The sequence below is a fragment of the Mobula birostris genome, chromosome 4, assembly GCF_030028105.1.
Source record: "Mobula birostris isolate sMobBir1 chromosome 4, sMobBir1.hap1, whole genome shotgun sequence".
In the NCBI taxonomy this organism is placed as follows: Eukaryota; Metazoa; Chordata; class Chondrichthyes; order Myliobatiformes; family Myliobatidae; genus Mobula; species Mobula birostris.
In genome coordinates this window covers 18,185,605-18,204,272 of record NC_092373.1, presented here as the reverse complement: position 1 = coordinate 18,204,272, position 18,668 = coordinate 18,185,605, and the positions used below count along the sequence as shown (strand labels likewise).

At 41.5% G+C, this 18,668-nt stretch overlaps 1 protein-coding gene across 4 annotated transcripts in view; it reads left to right on the top strand.

Annotated features, from left to right (window-relative positions):
* LOC140196181 (mediator of RNA polymerase II transcription subunit 12-like protein) overlaps positions 1–18,668 on the top strand; it is a 720,072-nt gene that overhangs the window by 158,158 nt on the left and 543,246 nt on the right. For all 4 annotated transcript variants that reach the window (XM_072254957.1, XM_072254955.1, XM_072254956.1 and 1 more), the window contains exons 9-11: positions 1,485–1,634; positions 3,189–3,288; positions 14,076–14,212. In XM_072254957.1, the coding sequence (XP_072111058.1) occupies positions 1,485–1,634; positions 3,189–3,288; positions 14,076–14,212 (387 nt within the window). The remainder of the gene's footprint in view (positions 1–1,484; positions 1,635–3,188; positions 3,289–14,075; positions 14,213–18,668) is intronic.

Below are 18,668 nucleotides of genomic sequence, written 5' to 3'. Positions count from 1 at the left end.
CACTAGTGAAGTTTAAGAGACTACTGGACAGGTATATGGAGGAATTTAAGGTGGGGGGGGGTTATATGGGAGGCAGAGTTTGAGGGTTGGCACAACATTGTGGGCCGAAGGGCCTGTACTGTGCTGTACTATTCTATGTTCTATGTTCTACTTGTTTGCTGAACTGTCATGGGTTCTGTTTAAACAAAGCTTAGATGTTAAACCTCCAAGAAGATGACAACCTTGTCGTAGGGTGTGGAGGCTGTGGAGGCTTGCATGCCTCAACTGGCATGCTGTGTTGGTTGGAGTCAGAGCTTTGTGCTTTGGCTCTTGGTAGGGTCACCTCTGCCAAACAGGTCAAAGAGTAGAGGTCAGACGAAGAGTGGTCCACTGGTGCTCCGGTTTTAGGGGTTCAGCTCAGGGCTGACAACCCTGATTGGTCAAAGAAATTACTACGGAAACAGCAATGAAGAATCCTTCTGTATCTGTGTGTGATGGTATACCTTGAACCACACCTGGGGCACAGTAGAGAAGATGGCCAAGGACAGACAGAGGTAGACATTGCCAGTGGCATACTGGGCAGTAAGTAAGTAAGTTAGATATTATCCTGTTTTTTTAAATAAACACATCCTGCTATGTATTCTTGGCTAATGGCTATAGTAATACAACACACACAAAATGCTGGTGGAACTCAAGCAGGCCAGGCAGCATCTTTGAAAAAGAGTAAACAGTCAAGACGTTTCCGGCTGAGATCCTTCATCAGGACTCCTTATCTAGTGGCTATATTAATCCATTTAGATCTCTGTAACTATGTTTCGTAAGGTAAGACAGGCTTTATTTGTTACATGTGCATCAAAACATTGAAACATACAGTGAAATGCGTTGCTTATGTCAAGTCAAATCAACGAGGATTGTTCGAATGTTGCCACATTTCTGGCACCAGCGTCGCATGCCCACAACTCACTCACCCCAACCCGTACGTCTTTGGACTGGAGGAAACCCACGCTGTCACGGGGAAAATGTGCAAACTCTTCACAGGCAGTGGCGGAGATTCAAGATTGTTTATTGTCATTTCCAGTACACAAGTGTAAGGAAAAATAAACTAATTGTTACTGTGGATCCGATGAAGTATTAAAAACACAATGAGATACAGATGGCAATAATTAAAATAAACACTATATGTAGTATACCTATAAAGAGATGCTAGGCACAGGAGGTCTGTACATGAGGTGACTCCAACAAGAAATGACAAAGTAGTCAGGGAGGTGTTGATCAGGGGATAGTAATTGTTTTTGAGTCCAGTGGTCATGGTGTGGATGCTACATAGCCTCCTCCCTGACGGGAGGATTGGTGATCGCTGGCAGAGTGAATTAATGCACTAACTGCTACGCTACCAAACTTCCCACTTCGTTGTTGTTGTCGCTGTTTTAATTGTGCAGTAGATTTTAATGATCTAAATATCTGTATAAATTGATTGCGAAGCTCAATTTTTGTTATTTCTACAGACAATAACTGTGTGTTGCCCCAGTGCCTTGGTGTGGAATTATTCCACGAATGAAAGCAAGAGCAGCAATCCTGGATCACCGCTTGATCTCCTCCAGGTGGCGCCATCGTGCTTACCTATGCCAGGAGGGAATTCCACCTTCAATAAACAGGTACAGGTGGACGCACTGGTGTGGCGTGCTCTTTGTTTTCCTCCAGTGTATTTGGTGTTACTCAGTTGTATTGGTGGATGCTTTGGGATTGATGCAAACTGGAAATAAGTGTGTTGGGATGTTTTGTGGCCTTGTCACTTTGTGTCAGTGGTCACTCAGTCTCCACACTTGGTCTTGATGTCCATGAAAAACATCTTGGAAGGGCTGGACAGCAACAAGCAGGTAGACACAAAGAGGATGTGCGAGACCAAGTAGCATCTGTGGAGGGAAATGCTTTAAGGCAAAACCTTTCATTATAAAGTTCAAAGTAAATTTATTTTCAAAGTACGTATATGTCAGCATGTCACCTTGAGATTCATTTTCTTGCACGCATTCAAAGTAGAGCAAAGAAATACAATAGAATCCATGAAGAACTACACATGAACAACTGCCAACAAGCACCAATGTGCAAAGGAAGACAAAGATACAAAGAAAAACAAATAATAATAGTAATAATAAATAAGTAAATAAGTTTTACTGAGAACATGAGTTGTAGAGTCCTTGAAAGTGAGTCCATAGGTTGTGTTCTATGAACAGTTTAGTGTTGAAGTGAGTGAAGCAATCCATGCCAGTTCAGGAGCCTGATGGTTGAAGGGTGATAACTATTCCTGAACCTGGTGGTGTGGGACCTAAGGCTCCTGTCCCTCCTTCCTGATGACGGCAACAGAAGAGAGCTTGGGCTGGATGGTGGGGGTCCTTGGTAATGGATACTGCTTTTTTTGTAGCAGCACTTCTTGTAAATGTGCTCAGTGGTGGAGAGGGCTTTGCCTGTGATGGACTGGGCTGCTTGAGGAGAGATTGAGTTGCCTGGGACTGTACTCGCTGGAATTCAGAAGAGTGAGAGGAGATCTTACAGAAACGTATAAAATTATGAAAGGAATAGATAAGATAGAGGCAGGAAAGTTGTTTCCGTTGGTAGGTGAGACTATAACTAGGGGGCATAACCTTAAGATTCAAGGGAGTAGATTTAGGATGGAGTTGAGGAGGAACTGCTTTTCCCAGAAAGTGGTGAATCTGTGGAATTGTCTGCCCAATGAAGCAGCGGAGGCTATTGGTAAGTACAGTGTACTTAAGATGAGGATGGATAGATTTTTGCATAGTAAGGGAATTAAGGGTTATGGGGAAAAGGCAGGTAGATGGAGATGAGTCCATGGCCAGATCAGCCATGATCTTCTTGAATGGCAGAGTAGGCTCGACGGGCCAGATGGCCGACTCCTGCTCTTACTTCTTATGTTCTTATGCTTCCATCATTTTTGTAGACTTTTCTATTCTTGGGCATTGATGTTATTATACCAATTACATAGATGTTAATAGAAGCAAATGTCACATTTTCAGGGAGTGCACACATAAATAAAGTTCTTAATAGATTGAGACTTTTATGATTATAGCTCAGGAGGGCAAAGATTGCATTCGGACACATGGACACAGATGCCGTGGACATGCACTTTATCCTGCACACCGCGTTGCAAGTTTGTTCTCTTTTGGTGAATACTAAACGTTATCTCAATGCTTTAGGTCCGAGCCAAAATTTATGAAGTGGAGAAGCAGATCAAGCAACGAGGCCGAGCCGTAGAAGTCCGGTGGTCCTTTGACAAATGTCAGGAGTCCACTGCAGGTAAAGTGGTTTCCACCGTCACAAAGTACTACAGAAGCAAAATATCTGTGATCATCTCCATCCCATCTGTTGATTGACAAAGCCCTTTATCTACAGTTACCTACAAACTCAGAGATGCTCAGATCTGGAGGAACAAAAATACTGTAGGAGGCTCAGTGCATCAGGCAGCTTCTGTGTGGAAGGAGGGCGGGGAATAGATAATTAACATTTCGGGTCAAGTCATTTCATTTGGAAGGGTTTCAAACCAAAATGGGCTTTGACTCCAGGTCTCAAGTGATCTCCTTCATCGCTACCACAAGTAAATTGACTCTTTTCTCAGAAATTTTTCATCTTTGAGCTTCTTGATAGCTAGGTCTTCAACAAGAATTCTGTCATGTTGTGGAAAAGCTCCTTCTAACTTTGAAACTAGATCTGAGTAACAGAATTGTGAGACGTTGGGGTCTCTTTGATCCCTCCCTCCTCATCCAGCTCCCACATAATCCTGAAGTAGGGTGCCACTGTAGCATAGTGGTTAGTGTGATGCTATTACAGCCCAGGGCATTCCAGAGTTCAGAGATCAGAGATCAGAGTTTAATTTCTGGTGCCATCTGTAAGGACTTTGTACGTTCTGTCTATTTCCTCTAGGTGCTCTAGTTTCCTTCCACAGTGCAAAAACATGCTGGCGGGAGGGTTAATTACCCATTGTAAATTGTCCCACGATTAGTCTGGTAGTAAATCGGTGTGGCTTGTTAGGCTGGAAGGACCTGTTCTGTGCTGCATTTCTAAATAAATAAATAGTACTGGCCATTAAACAGCGCTCCAATCAAAGATAAAACCTTCTAGAGAAGCCAAGCATATCGTGTGGGCAAAGGCCCACTTTAGTAAATGAAAGTCTTTGCTCTTTGCTCATGGCGCCTGCCCCGTAAAGTTGACACATAATCTGATGAGGATCAGCTGTCTGACGGACAAATTAGCTGTATGTGGTTGGATGTCCAACAGAGGAGTGACTCCCCATTAGTGAACAGAAAACCTCTGATTCTTTGAAAAGTAGTGATCCTGTGTCCCCTTTCTCCTTATAAATCATAATGAGAATCAGGTTTGCTAGTGGCCACTTTCTGAGCTACAGGAGGTGCCTAATAAAAAGGCCATTGAGTGTATGTTCAAGGTTCAATTCATTGTGCGTTCGGAGATGCTTTTCTATACACCACTGTTGTAGTGCTTGGCTATTTGAGTTACTACCACTTTCCTATCAACTGGAACCAGTCTGACCATTCTCCTCTGACTTCTCTCATTAACAAGGTGCTTTCGCCCAAAGAACTGCTGCTCACTGGTTGTTCTTCGCACCATTCTCTGTAAAATATCCAGCAGGGGTTCATAGCCTGGGGTCCACGGACCCCTCGGTTAATGGTAGAGATTCATGGCACAAAAAAGGTTAGGAATCCCTACTCTAGAGACAGTTGTGTGTGAAATTCCCAGGAGATCAGCAGTTTCTGAGTTATTCAAACCACCCTATCTGGCACCAACAATCATTCCCCAGTCAAAGTCGCTTAGATCACATTTCTTCCCCCGTCTGACTTTTGGTCTGAACAACAACTGAACTTCTTGACCATGTCTACATGCTCTTATGAATTGTGTTGTTACCAAGTGATTGGCTGATTAGATACTTGCATTAACCAGCAGGTGTACAGGTGGACCTAATGAAGTGGCCAATGAACATATTTTTATATAAAAGAGATCATATTCATGGGTTAGTTTTCTGAGGACATTTTTTTGATATGCCAATCCACTGAGGTCAGCAGAACTGATCTTCTGTACGGCATGTTCAATGTTTCTGAGCAGGAAGCAATTCTACAGTCTGACACCTACAAAATACTGGAGGAAATCAGCAGTCACGCTGAATAAAGAGTCGACATTTTGGACGACACCCTTCATCAGGGAATGTCAACTGTATTCCTTTCCACAGATGCTGCTTGACCTGCTGAATTCTTCGAGCATTTTATGTGTGTTATTTAAACTAATACATACAACTAATAAACTAATACTTTGAAAATTCTCTCTATATTCTCTTCACCTTGACCCCAGAGTTTGAATTCACCAACTGCTAGGAACAGTAAATAAAACATCACAGAGGAATAGAGAGTCAACGGGACTCTTTATCAGGACTGGAAAGGAAGGGAAAGAAGTCAGAATAAAGTGGTGGCTGTGGGGGGGGGGGCGGGGTGGGAGAGAGCAGAAAGATTACAAACTAGAAGGTGCTAAGTGAAGCCAGTTGTAGGGGGAGGTTAGGTGGATGGGAAAGCGGGATGGAGTGAGGAGCTGGGAGGTGATAGGAGGAAAAGTTAAAGGGCTGAAGGGGAAAGAATCTGATCGGAGAGGAGAGTAGGCCAAAGGAGAAAGGGAAGGAGGAGGGGCATCAGAGGGAGGTGATGGGTGGGTGAGGATAGGAGAAAGGGGTAAGTGGGAAGCCAGAATGGGGAATAGGAAGAGAGAGAAGGGGAGGAAGGGGAAATTACTGGAAGTTAGAGAAATCGATGTTCACGTTGGAGGTGTTGGTCTTCCAACCTGACAGTGGCCTCATCATGGCAGTAGAAGAGGACGTGCATCAATGTGTCAGTATGAGAATGGGGAATTAAAGTAGTGACCACTGGGAATTCCTGCTCGTTGCCTGACAAAGTGGTCCTGCAGGGATATATGGTTCTATGGTTCGAGTTCAGAAGACTGTACAATACTATTTTGCCATTAGATGGAGCCCTTGAGCGCATTCCTGGTTGCAGCTGGCAGACTTCTCATTCTGTGGGCTGCTGACATTGAAAACTGCTTATTAAATCTTTACCTATGGTGCCTGGGGTGGCTACTTACAAAGCTCTGCAATTATTCATCCTCTATCCCGAGGCCTTCTCTGGAATTCAGAGAAACAAATGATGCTACTGAAGGAACTCAGGGTCGAGCAGCGTCTGGGGGAGGAAAGGGATTGTTAATATTTGAATTAAAGTCCTGCATTTGACCCAAAATATTGACAACTCTTTTCCACTCACAAATAATACTTGACCCACTAAGCTCTTCCACTAGGTTGTTTGTTGCTCTATAAATACACACAGTGGCCATTTACACTTGTACACCTACTCGTTAATGCAAATATTTAATCATCCAATCACGTGGCAGCAATTTAATGTATAAAAGTATGCAGACACGATCAAGAGGTTCAGTGGTTGTATGGATCAAAAATCAGAATGGGGATGAAATGTAATTTAAGTGACTTTGACTGTGGAATGATTGTTGGTGCCAGATGGGGTGGTTTGAGTATCTCAGAAACTGCTGGATATCCTGGGATTTTCACGCACAACAGTCTCTAGAGTTTACAGAGAATGGTGCAAATACAAAACAAAAAAAAAAACATTCAGTGAGCGGCAGTTCTGTGGACAAAAACACCTTGTTTATGAGAGGGATCAGGGGAGAATGGCTAGACTGGTTCAACATGAACCTTGAAGTGGATGGGCCACAGCAGAAAAACCATGAACATACACTCAGTGGTCACTTTATTAGGTACAGAGGGTATCTAATAAAGAAGCCACTGAAGTGTTTTAACATGTAGTGCCCTGGTTAAGATTTTTACTGCTATGCTGTAGGTATTTCATCTTAGTAGTTCTGTAAGAGCAGTCTGTTGAGGTAGGTTGGGTTCTCTGACTGCAGAAGTGGGAGATTGAAGATGCCTTTGAATATTCCCATTGGTTGGCACAGGTTTTCAGTGCCCTACCAGGTACACCATCAGGGCCTGATGCCTTTCACACTCTTGAAAGATGTTCTGATGTCGGCCACTTTGACAGAGGTCACAGGGTCACCAGATGCTTTAGGGATTCGCACAGGTGTAGTTTTATTCTCCCTTTCAAAGCGTACAAAAAAAGACATTGAGTTTATTTGGGTGTGACGTGTCACAGTCATTCACGATGTCAGGGTTCACCTTGTAGGAGGTAATGGACTGCAAACCCTACCAGAGCTGACATGCATTGATTCTGAGTCTAATTTAGATTGGAATTGTTTTATCATATTTGAGGTAGCCTCTGTAGGTCGTACCTGGACTTCTTCCATTGTTGCTGAATTATTCGTCTTAAATGTCACAGATCTAGCCTTCAGCAGATTATGAATCTCCTGGTTCACCCACAGCTTTTGGTTTGGGTATGTCTGGTATGTTCTCAAAGGCGCACACTCATCCAGACAGGTTATGATGAAGTTGGTGACAACTGTGGCATATTCATTCAAATTCGAAGATGAATCCCTGAGTATTGTCCAGTCCACTGACTCAAAGCAGTCCTATAGGCACTCCTCCACCTCCCTCGACCATCCAGTCTTGGACCTCACCATTAGTACTGCAATCTTTAATCTCTGCCTATAATCTGGGAGTGGAAATACAGCCAGGTGATCAGGGGTGTGCGTGTGGGATGCCGCAGTAAGTGTTCTTGTTGTTAGAAGTTGTTCCCAAAATGCTGAATGTGTGACTTCATGCTCCTGTACCTCATCCTTAATGGTAGAAGAGGGCATTTCCTGGGGGAGAGGGGTCCTTAATGATGTATGCTGCCTTTTTAAGGCACCTCCTTTGAAGAAGTCCTCGATGCTGAGCAGGCATAAGTGATGGAGCTGGTGGAATTTGCAGTGCCCTCCCCCCCCCCAATACCAGATGGTGTTGCAGCCAATTAGAATGCTCTCCATGGTACATCTATAGAAATTTGCTGGAGTCTGTACTGGCGTACCAAATCTCTTCAAACTCCTAATGAAATATAGCTACTGTATTGCCTTTTTTTTTTGTAACCGCTTTGATACATTGGACCCAGGATAGATCTCCAGAGATGTTGACACCCAGGGGCTTGAAACTGCTCATCCTTTCCACTTCTGATCCCTCGGTGAGGACTGGTGTGTGTTCCCTCGACTTCCCCTTCTTGAAATCCACAACCAATTCCTTGGTCTTACTGATGATGAGTGCAAGGTTGCCATACGAGGTTACTATTGTCATATGTAGAAGCACAGCGAGGTACAGGCACAATGAAAAAGTTACTCGTAGCACAACACAGGCACGTAAGTACTGACAACATACAGAATATAAATTGTACAGGACAGTGAGGAAAAAACTTTTTTATTGTTGGTATTGGTCTATTATTGTCACAAATACCAAGATACTGCTTGTCTTGCATACTGTTTATACAGATCAAACCATTGAGCTAGAATAAGGTAAAATAGTAACAATGCAGAATAACATGTAAATGCTACCAAAACAGTGCAGTGCAGATAAAGACCATAAAACATAGGAGCAGAATTTGGTCATTTGTCCTATTGAGTTTGTTGTAGCATTTGATTATGGCTGATTTATTATCTCTCTCAGACCCATTCTCTTGCCTTCTTCCTGTCTTGTTTTGCTCACTTGGAAACATTAGGGTTCATTATGTGTGAGGTTGTGGTGTTCGCTGAGCTCGGCAATTTCCTTCCAGACGTTTCGTCACCAGTCAAGGTGACATCCTCAGTGCGCAGTAGTTGGTGTTTCTCTCTGGAAATGCTTGCATTTATATAGGCCCCTGGTCACTTGCCTCAGTCCTGATTAGCTACCCCTTCAGTTGACCTTTGAGTTCTATTAGCTTTTGAGTTTCTTTGCCACTTAAGGGTTTGCAGATGGCGTCTATTTCGATAAATTTGTTTATGGAGTTATCAGAAGACAACTATGCTTCTAACAATTCTCGTGCCTGCTTTGTGTTTGCCTGCGTCAGAACCTCAGCGGTGTCCCAATTAAAATGGTGTCCTTCTTGGTCTTCATGTACCGAGATCAGGATTTATTATCTCACAATCAATTTCTCTCTTGAACTTACTCAAAGTCTGATCCTCCACAGCCCTCTACCATCTGGGTGAAGAATTTTCTGGTTTCCGTCAGAAATGGCTGACTTGTTTTGAGACTACCTCCTGCCTTGCTACTGACCCCACAACCTAATGAAGCCATCACCCCTATCTCTCCCAAATCTGATCTTGCAGGAACTGTGTATATTACAATGAAATCGCCTCGCTTTCAGACTCTGGAGAATAGTCTCCCTGCAGGGTAATCCACTGATATTTCAGGAAAATCTCATCTTGGTTAGATCTGTCTCACTTCCCACCTCCACTACAAGGAATGTCCAAGCAGTGTTCTTGGTGTTCAGTTCCATTTTCAGCTAATCATCCTGGTGGTGGGGTGGGGATATTTCTCTATCAAAGGAGGTGTAAGCCACTGTTTCCCTCTGCTAGCTTGCAGGTCACCCTTCAGCAAGGTGTAGCAGCTGCTTAGTCCTCCAATCAGGGTCACGTGAAGCCATCGGAGCACATGTGGATGGTTGTATGAGCAACTGGTGCAGATTGCAAGTGCTGGTTAGTTGATCAATGACACCAGCCAGACAATTTCTGAAGAGAATTGATAATGGCTGGGGTCACCTGTCTTGTAAAGACACTGCCCAGAAGAAGGCAATGGCAAACCACTTCTGTAGAAAAATTTGCTAGGAACAATCGTGGTCACTGAAAGACTATGATTGCCCACATCATAGGACGTGGCACATAATGAAGAAACCCTATTGTTGCTGGGTTCAGAATGTGGGTGGGAAGTGTATAGAGGTTGTAAATCATCAAAATTGAATAATTAACCCAAGACTTTTCATGCAGGGAAATAATCTGAAAATTCTCTCATATGTCACTGTAATTTTGAGCAGAGGTTATCATTGATTAATGAATTATTAACAATAATTCTGAACTATTTTAAGGAAAATGGATGAGTCATGTTACTTATTTATGTCTATTAATGGCTTCACTCTTAATAAAAGTGTAATAGAGTCAAAGTGAAATAAATGAAGCATTTTCAAAAATCTGTTCAAAATGATTAATATTAATCTTTTAAGAAGAAAATTTGGATGAACATTTAGGAAGAGAAATGGCGATTTCTTCAGTTCGCTCAACAGTAGGCAATAGCAAACCACTGTTGCTAGATACTAGGTTTCCTAGAATCTATTTGCTAAGAAAACCATGGTCAAACTCACAAAATGTATCACACAACAACAGCGTCAGGAGGATCTTCAACACAATTCTGAAGATGCTTCGCTTGGTAGGATTGATTCTGGGCAGCAGGAGATCCCCGACCGTCATCAAGCTACTGCTTATAAAATTCAAGTAACACGAAAGAAAATTATTGCCACTTGGAATGTAAGAACACTGTATCAAGCAGGAAGATTGGACAATGTGATAAATGAAATAGAAAGACTAAAGATTAACATCATGGGAATTAGTGAAGTTCATTGGATAGGTACTGGAACATGTCAGAATAGAAATAAAACACTAATTTATTCTTCTGGAACATCCCATATTAATGGAGTAGGAATTCTTATGGATGAAAACATGGCAAAAAGTGTTTTAGGACATTGGGCAATATCAGAAAGAATGCTCCTTGTTAGATTCAGAGGACAACCATTTGATTTAGCAATTATACAGGTATATGCACCAACAACAGATGGAACAAATGATATAGATAAATTCTATGTAGAGCAAATCTCAAGATATTGTTATTGTCATGGGAGATCTAAATGCTAAAGTAGGACAAGGTGCTGATGGAAATACCATAGGAAAATTTGGACTAAGGGAAAGAAATGAAAGAGGTGAGAAATGGGTAGAATGGTGCAAGATGAATAATCAGGTCATTATGAATACCTACTTTAAAAACCATTCAACACGCTTATGGACCTGGAAAAGTCCAGGTGATAACACTAGAAATCAAATTGACTTTATTACTATAAACCAAAGATTTAGAAACTCAGTGACTCAATGCAAAACATATTCACGTGCAGACTGTAATAGTGACTATAACCCGGTAGTATGTCATGTAAAAGTAAAACTTAAAAAACTAAAGAAGCAAAGACCTGAACAATCCCTTGACTACTTGCAATTAATTAAAGAAAAAAACTTAATACAAAAATTTACAATTGAAGTAAGGAATAGATCCCAAAGTCTAGAAATAGAATCTGTTGAAGATGATAGCAATCATGTAGAAATGAAATTTAACTGTCTAATGAATGCCTTGGTAGAATCAGCAAAGTCAGTGATTCCTAAAAAAGAAAAAAGCACAAAGAATAAATGGATGACAGATTAAATCAAAGATCTAATGGAAGAAAGGAGATGGAAGAAAGCAAAGCCAATAGAATATGAGTCCTTAGATAAAAATGTTAAAAGCTTATGTCAAAAAGCCAAAGATTAAACCAGGAATGTGAGCAAATAGAAAGAATCCTTATTATTGATCCAAAAAGGTTACATCAACAAATCAAGAATATCAATAGACAATAGACAATAGGTGCAGGAGTAGGCCATTCGGCCCTTCGAGCCAGCACCACCATTCACTGTGATCGTGGCTGATCATCCACTATCAGTATCCAGTTCCTGCCTTATCCCCATAACCTTTGATTCCACTATCTTTAAGAGCTCTATCCATCTTTTTTTTTGAAAGCATTCAGAGACTTAGCCTCCACAGCCTTCTGGGGCAGAGCATTCCATATATCCACCACTCTCTGGGTGAGAAAGTTTTTTTCACTGGTTAAAAAGATCCTCTGTTCTTCAGGTGGATGTTTGAAAGCAAAGGATGGTACCATTATCATGGAAAAAGATGAGATTATGAACAGATGGACTGAGTATATTCAAGAATTGTTTGAAGACGATTGAGACGAAAAATCAGAAATTAAGAAAAACATTGAAGGTCCAAATATTTTAAAATCTGAAGTTCATAATGCAATAAATAAGATGAAGAAAGGAAAGGCAGCAGGTCCTGATGAATTAGTAATAGAACAAATTATCACCCTTGAAGATTGTGGAATTGAAAAACTTACTGATTTAATCTATGACATTTATGAGACTGGAATAATACAGAAGAGATGGAAAAAACAGTATTTATCACTCTTCCTAAGAAACCTGGAGCAATAGAATGTGAATTACATAGGACCATAAGTTTATTGAGTCATATCACCAAGATACTTCTAAGAATCTTGATGACAAGAGCTAAAAGTAAGATATGAGCTGAAATAGGTAAAGAACAATGTAGTTTTGTGAAAGACAAAGGTACAAGAAACACAATATTGATGTTAAGGATACAATCAGAACGAGCTATTCAAGTGCAAAAGATTTGTTTGTTTTATCGACTACACAAAAGCATTTGATAATGTGAAGCACAATAAGTTATTTGAAATATTACAGAAAACTCTAGATCTAGATTCGAAAGACCTCCGCCTAATCAGAAATCTGTACTGGGAATAAACTGCCGCTGTAAGAATAGATGGAGAAGTGAGTCAGTTTACGAAAATCTAGAGAGGCGTTAGACAGGGGAGCATTTTCTCCCCTGATTTATTTAATGTGTACAGTGAAACAATATTACAAAAAATAAGAGACATCTTGGGAATCAAAGTTGGCGGTGAAAACATCAATAATTTCAGATATGCAGATGACACTGTGTTAATTGCAAGTACAGAGGAAGAACTACAAAAATTAATTGATATAATTGTTGAAGAAAGTGCAAAAATGGGTCTATCTATCAATTGCAAAAAAAAACAGAATGTATGGTGATATCCAAAAAGAAGGAGAATCCTATCTGTAGGCTGAGAATAAACGGTGAAGACATAAAACAAGTACAGAACTTTTGCTACTTAGGAAGCTGGGTGACATCAGATGGCAGGTGCCACATGGACATCAAAAGGAGAATAGGGATGGCAAAAGACACCTTTACGAGAATGAAGAGTATACTGACCGATACTAAACTAGGCATGACAACCCGCCTCAGAGTACTGAAATGTTACGTTTATTCATTTACGTTATATATGGCTCAGAATGTTGGACAATATCTAGTAACATGAGGAAACGAATTGTAGCAGCAGAGATGTGGTTTTTGAGGAGGACGCAAAGAATATCATGGAGGAAATGAATATCTAACGAGGATGTCATGAACAGAGCAAACACAAAAAGAGAAATAATGTATGAGATCATGAAAAGGTAGCGTGACTTCATTGGACGTGATTAGGAAAGAGGAGTTAGAATACACGGTAATTATGGGAAAGATTGAAGGGAAGAAAGCGAGAGGAAGACAAAGACAAGTGATGATGGAGACAGCAGCCAGAGAACTGGAAATGAATACCAATGATTTGATCCACTTGACCCGAAACAGTAGTGTGTGGGCCATGGCAGTCAAAGCCCAAACTGGGCATGGCACCTGATGATGATGATGAAGAAGAAAATTGAAAAATAACTAGTGTTGTAACTATCCAAATACTGATGCATACACCACGTCTGTGAGGATTTTCCAACGCAAATCATCCAACATCATGTGTTAGCGCAGCTGTCTGGCTGCCACCAAGCCAACATAAGACATCTCGTTGCTTTTGGGTTGTAAAAAAAAATCTACCTCTTTATTTGGCAGGAAAAATAATCTTTTGAAAAATGGATGGGGTTTAAATAATCAAAGGCGACAGTGCATGCTAAACTGTGCTGATAAAATTTTTGTGTGTGCCATCTTGGGCTCATGTACCATTGGTTTGCTACCCATGTTTCTAGTCTGTGTGGCTGAAGATTTCAGAATCAGAACCAGTTACTATCACTGGCATGTGTCATGAAATTTGTTATTATGCAGTAGTAGTATATTGCAATACATAATAAAAGCTGTACATTAAAGTAAATGTGTTTGTTAAAAAGGTTAAATTAATTAAGTAGTGCAAAAAAAGAAAACAGGTTCCATTTAATAATGTGTGCTTTTTCTTGCTGCTTCCATTTTATCTTTCTTATAGGTTTTACAATCAATAAAGTCTTGCACACATTGGAAGTCCTGGATCGCCATTGCTTTGACAGATCTGATTCCAGTAACTCCCTGGATAGCCTTGATCACAAGATATTTGGTTCAAGTCAGGGCAAGGAGAGCCAAGAGGTGAGTGGTTAGAGTACCTTTTGTGCTCATTGCCAGGGAAATATGCCATGGAATTTGACATGAAATATTCACTAGAATTCAGAAGAATGAGGGGTGACCTAATTGAAACCTATCGAATGTTGAAAGGCCTTGATTGAGGGAATGTGAAGAGGATGTTTTCTATAGTGGGGAAACTTAGGACCAATGGGGCACAGCCTCAGAATAGAAGGATATCCCTTTATAACAGAGATAAGGAGAAATTTCTTTAGCTAGATGGTGGTGAATCAGTGGAATTCATTGCTATGGATGGCTGTGGAGGCCAAGTGATTGGGTATTTTCAAAGGTAGATTTGGTCTGCTGATTAACCAAAGGATACAGTTGAAGTCAGAAGTTTACATACACCTTACCCAAATACATTTAAACTCAGTTTTTCGCAATTCCTGACATTTAATCCTAGAAAACATTCCCTGTCTTAAGTCAGTTAGGATCACTACTTTATTTTAAGAATGTGAAATGTCAGAATGATAGTAGAGAGAATAATTTATTTCAGCTTTTATTTCTTTCATCACTTTCCCAGTGGGTCAGAAGTTTTTATACACCTTGTTAGTATTTGGTAGCATTGCCTTTAAATTGTTTAACTTGGGTCAAACGTTTTGGGTTGCCTTCCACAAGCTTCTTACAGTAAGTTGCTTTAATTTTGTTCCATTCCTCCAGACAGCACTGGTGTAACTGAGTCAGGTTTGTAAGCCTCCTTGCTCGCACACTTTTTTTTCAGTTCTGCCCACAAATTTTCTATCGGATTGAGGCCAGAAAATGATGTCAAGTCTGGTTCATCCTTGGGAGCAATTTCCAAATGCCTGAAGGTACGACATTCATCTGTACAAACAATAGTACGCAAGTATAAACACCATGGGACCACGCAGCCGTCATACTGCTCAGGAAGGAGACGCATTCTGTCTCCTAGAGATGATCGTACTTTGGCGCGAAAAGTGAAAATCAATCCCAGGACAACAGCAAAGGACCTTGCGAAGATGCTGGAGGAAACAGGTAGACAGGTATCTATATCCACGGTAAAACGAGTCCTATATCGACATAACCTGAAAGGCTGTTCAGCAAGGAAGAAGCCACTGCTCCAAAACCGCCATAAAAAAGCCAGACTACAGTTTGCAAGTGCACATGGGGACAAAGATCTTATCTTTTGGAGAAATGTCCTCTGGTCTGATGAAACAAAAATTGAACTGTTTGGCCATAATGACCATCGTTATGTTTGGAGGAAAAAGGGTAAGGCTTGAAAGCTGAAGAACACCATCCCAACCGTGAAGCATGGGGGTGGCAGCATCATGTTGTGGGGGTGCTTTGCTGCAGGAGGGACTGGTGCACTTCACAAAATAGATGGCATCATGAGGCAGGAAAATTATGTGGATATATTGAAGCAACATCTCAAGACATCAGCCAGGAAGTTAAAGCTCGGTCGCAAATGGGTCTTCCAAATGGGCAATGACCCCAAGCATACCTCCAAAGTTGTGGCAAAATTGCTTAAGGACAACAAAGTCAAGTTGTTGGAATGGCCATCACAAAGCCCTGACCTCAATCTAATGGAAAATTTATGGGCAGAACTGAAAAAGCGTGTGTGAGCAAGGAGGCTTACAAACCTGACTCAGTTACACCAGTTCTGTCTAGAGGAATGGAACAAAATTCCAGCAACTTAACTGTGAGAAGCTTGTGGAAGGCTACCCAAAATGTTTGACCCAAGTTAAACAATTTAAAGGCAATGCTACCAAATACTAACAAAGTGTATGTAAACTTCTGACCCACTGGGAAAGTGATGAAAGAAATAAAAGCTGAAATAAATCATTCTCTCTACTATTATTCTGACATTTCACATTCTTAAAATAAAGTAGTGATCCTAACTGACCTAAGACAGGGAATGTTTTCTAGGATTAAATGTCAGGAATTGTGAAAAACTGAGTTTAAATGTATTTGGCTAAGGTGTATGTAAACTTCTGACTTCAACTATAAGTACAACAGCCTCTAGAGTTTACAGAGAATGGTGCGAAAATGAAAATCCAACGAGTGGCAGTTCTGTGGGGCATAAATGTCTTGAAAAAGAGCGAGGTCAGAGGAGAATGGCCAGACGTTTAAGATGACAGGAAGACAACAGGAACTCAGATAACCACAGATTACAACAATGGTGTGTAGAAAAGCACAATGTATTGAACCTTGAAGTGGATGGGCTGCAGCAGGAGAAGACCATGGCCATACACTCAGTGGCAACTTTACAAGAAATACCTGATAAAGTGGCCACTAAGTTAATTAACAGTTTAAAATTACTAACTGTGAAGAACTCGTTGAGATTCAGTAGCCTGTGTTGTTTGAATAAAGAACTATTTGCCCTAGAGGAACTGAAGTGGAATTTATTTGAGGAAGAGAACTCTAGCTCATGGTAGAACTTGGCCATAGCCACAAAGTGACAATTGTCCTGCACTGCAAGCTCAAGGTTTCTGAAAAGGATTTCCTGCTCTGGAATTGCTGACCTCATTCACTTCAGACTGCAATCTTGTCATGTTCAAGACCCTGGCTCTGTTTTGTAGCAGTCATGTAGCCACTCAAGTTGCGTAAGATGTTCTCTACGGGGGTTGTCTGTTAGATTATGAAGACACGTAGTCCTCTTTTATTGTCATTTAGTAATGCATGCATTAAGAAGTGATACATTATTCATTGGTGGTGGGTCCTCAGCTGGCTGTAGAGGCCGATTGAGGATCCACATATTCTGATGCAGTGTGGACAAGTGGAAGTGGTGGCTGTGGTTACTGGTCGGGTCTTTTAGTTGTTCAGTCTCTCCTTTCGCAGCTGCTGCTAGTTCTGTGGCCCAGGGGAGGTTGTTGTCATGTAGCGCAGCTCCCTCTCGAACGGATCTCCTTCCATTGAATGCAATGCCTTTCCAGTTGTTAGATGTAACGCTGGATTTTGTCAGGCTAATTTTGATGTTATACTCGAAGCTTTTCTTTTGCCCATCAAGGGCTCACTGATGTTCCTTCATCTGGGAGTAAAGGATCTGTTTGCGGAGTTGTGAGTTAGGCATCTGAAGCACTCTGGAAGCCCTATCGCCTAGAGTCCTTGGTCATCTCTTAGGCCATCCATTTTATCACAGGTCCCGCTTTTCCCCGAGAGCATGTTATTAGTTTCTTTACAAATATTCCTATTTGTAAGCAATTATGAATCCATTATGGCCATTGTATTCCTGATCAGCTCTGTCGGGAGCATGGGGGAGGCCTGACCTTTTCATCCTCTCTGCCTGTGTTTTGCCAGTTTCCTGTGTCTGCACTACGCGGTCACTGAGCCTTCTGGCACTGGGATTGATGTGCTTGGGTTAACTGCTTCGAAACCTTTCCTTAAGCTTAAACCGACTCTCCTAAGGGTCGGTGTCCCTGTGGGTTGATGATGTCCAAGGCAAAGCTGACTGATGTTTCTCATCACAAAGAACAACCAGACAGTTACTGTATTTGTTTCTCATTCGTCAGGTCACTGCAGGTTACTCAGTGGATTTTGTGTTCCTGCTGAGCAGCAGTGCCTCTTAGTCACACAAGCATCTAGGGATGCAAACGTTACGGGGGAGGTGGGAGGGGGAGGTTTTGCTGGGGCTCTTGACTGGAGAAGAAATTATGTACCTGAGCTAATTTTTAAAAATTTATTCATGTCTGGCATGTGGGCATCTCCAGCTAAGCCAGCATTTATTGCCCATCCCCAGTTGTCCTTGAGAAGGTGGTGATGAGTTGCCATCTTGAACCGCTGCAGTCCGTGATCTGTAGGTACACCTGCAGTGCTGCTAGGGAGGGAGTTCCATGATTTTGACCCAGCGACAATGAAGGAATGGTGATATGCTTCCAAGTCAGGATGGTGAGTGACTGGCAGGGGGATTTCCCAGGTATCTGCTGGTCTCATCCTTCCAGATGGTAGTGGTTGTGGGTCTAGAATGTGCTGTCTTAGGAATTTTGGTGGATTGTTGCAGTGCATCTTGCAGTTAGGACACACTGCTGCAACTGTACTGACCTGAACTAAATGAAGGTAATTTGTTCTGTGGCCTTTTTGGACCATCAGCAAAACTTTTGTAGTTTGTCAGATACTTTTGATTTAGTGCAGAGTAATTGATTTAACAATTTAAAAATTAGCTTTATTTGTCAGATGTACATCTAAGCATACAGTGAAATGCGTTGTTTGCATCAAACCAAATCAGCAGAGATTGTTTTGGGTTGCATGCAAGTGTCAACCCCCCCCCACCCCACCACCACCACTACCCTGCTCAACATTGCATGGCCACAACTGGCTTTTACCTCTTCTCCTCCTGGACAGAGCAGTGGAATGAACTGCCAGAGGAACATAGAACATAGAAAATTTACAGCACGTTACAGGCCCTTCAGCCCATAATGTGCTGACCATGTGACCTACTCTAAAAGTTGTAGAATTAGAATGTTAGTAG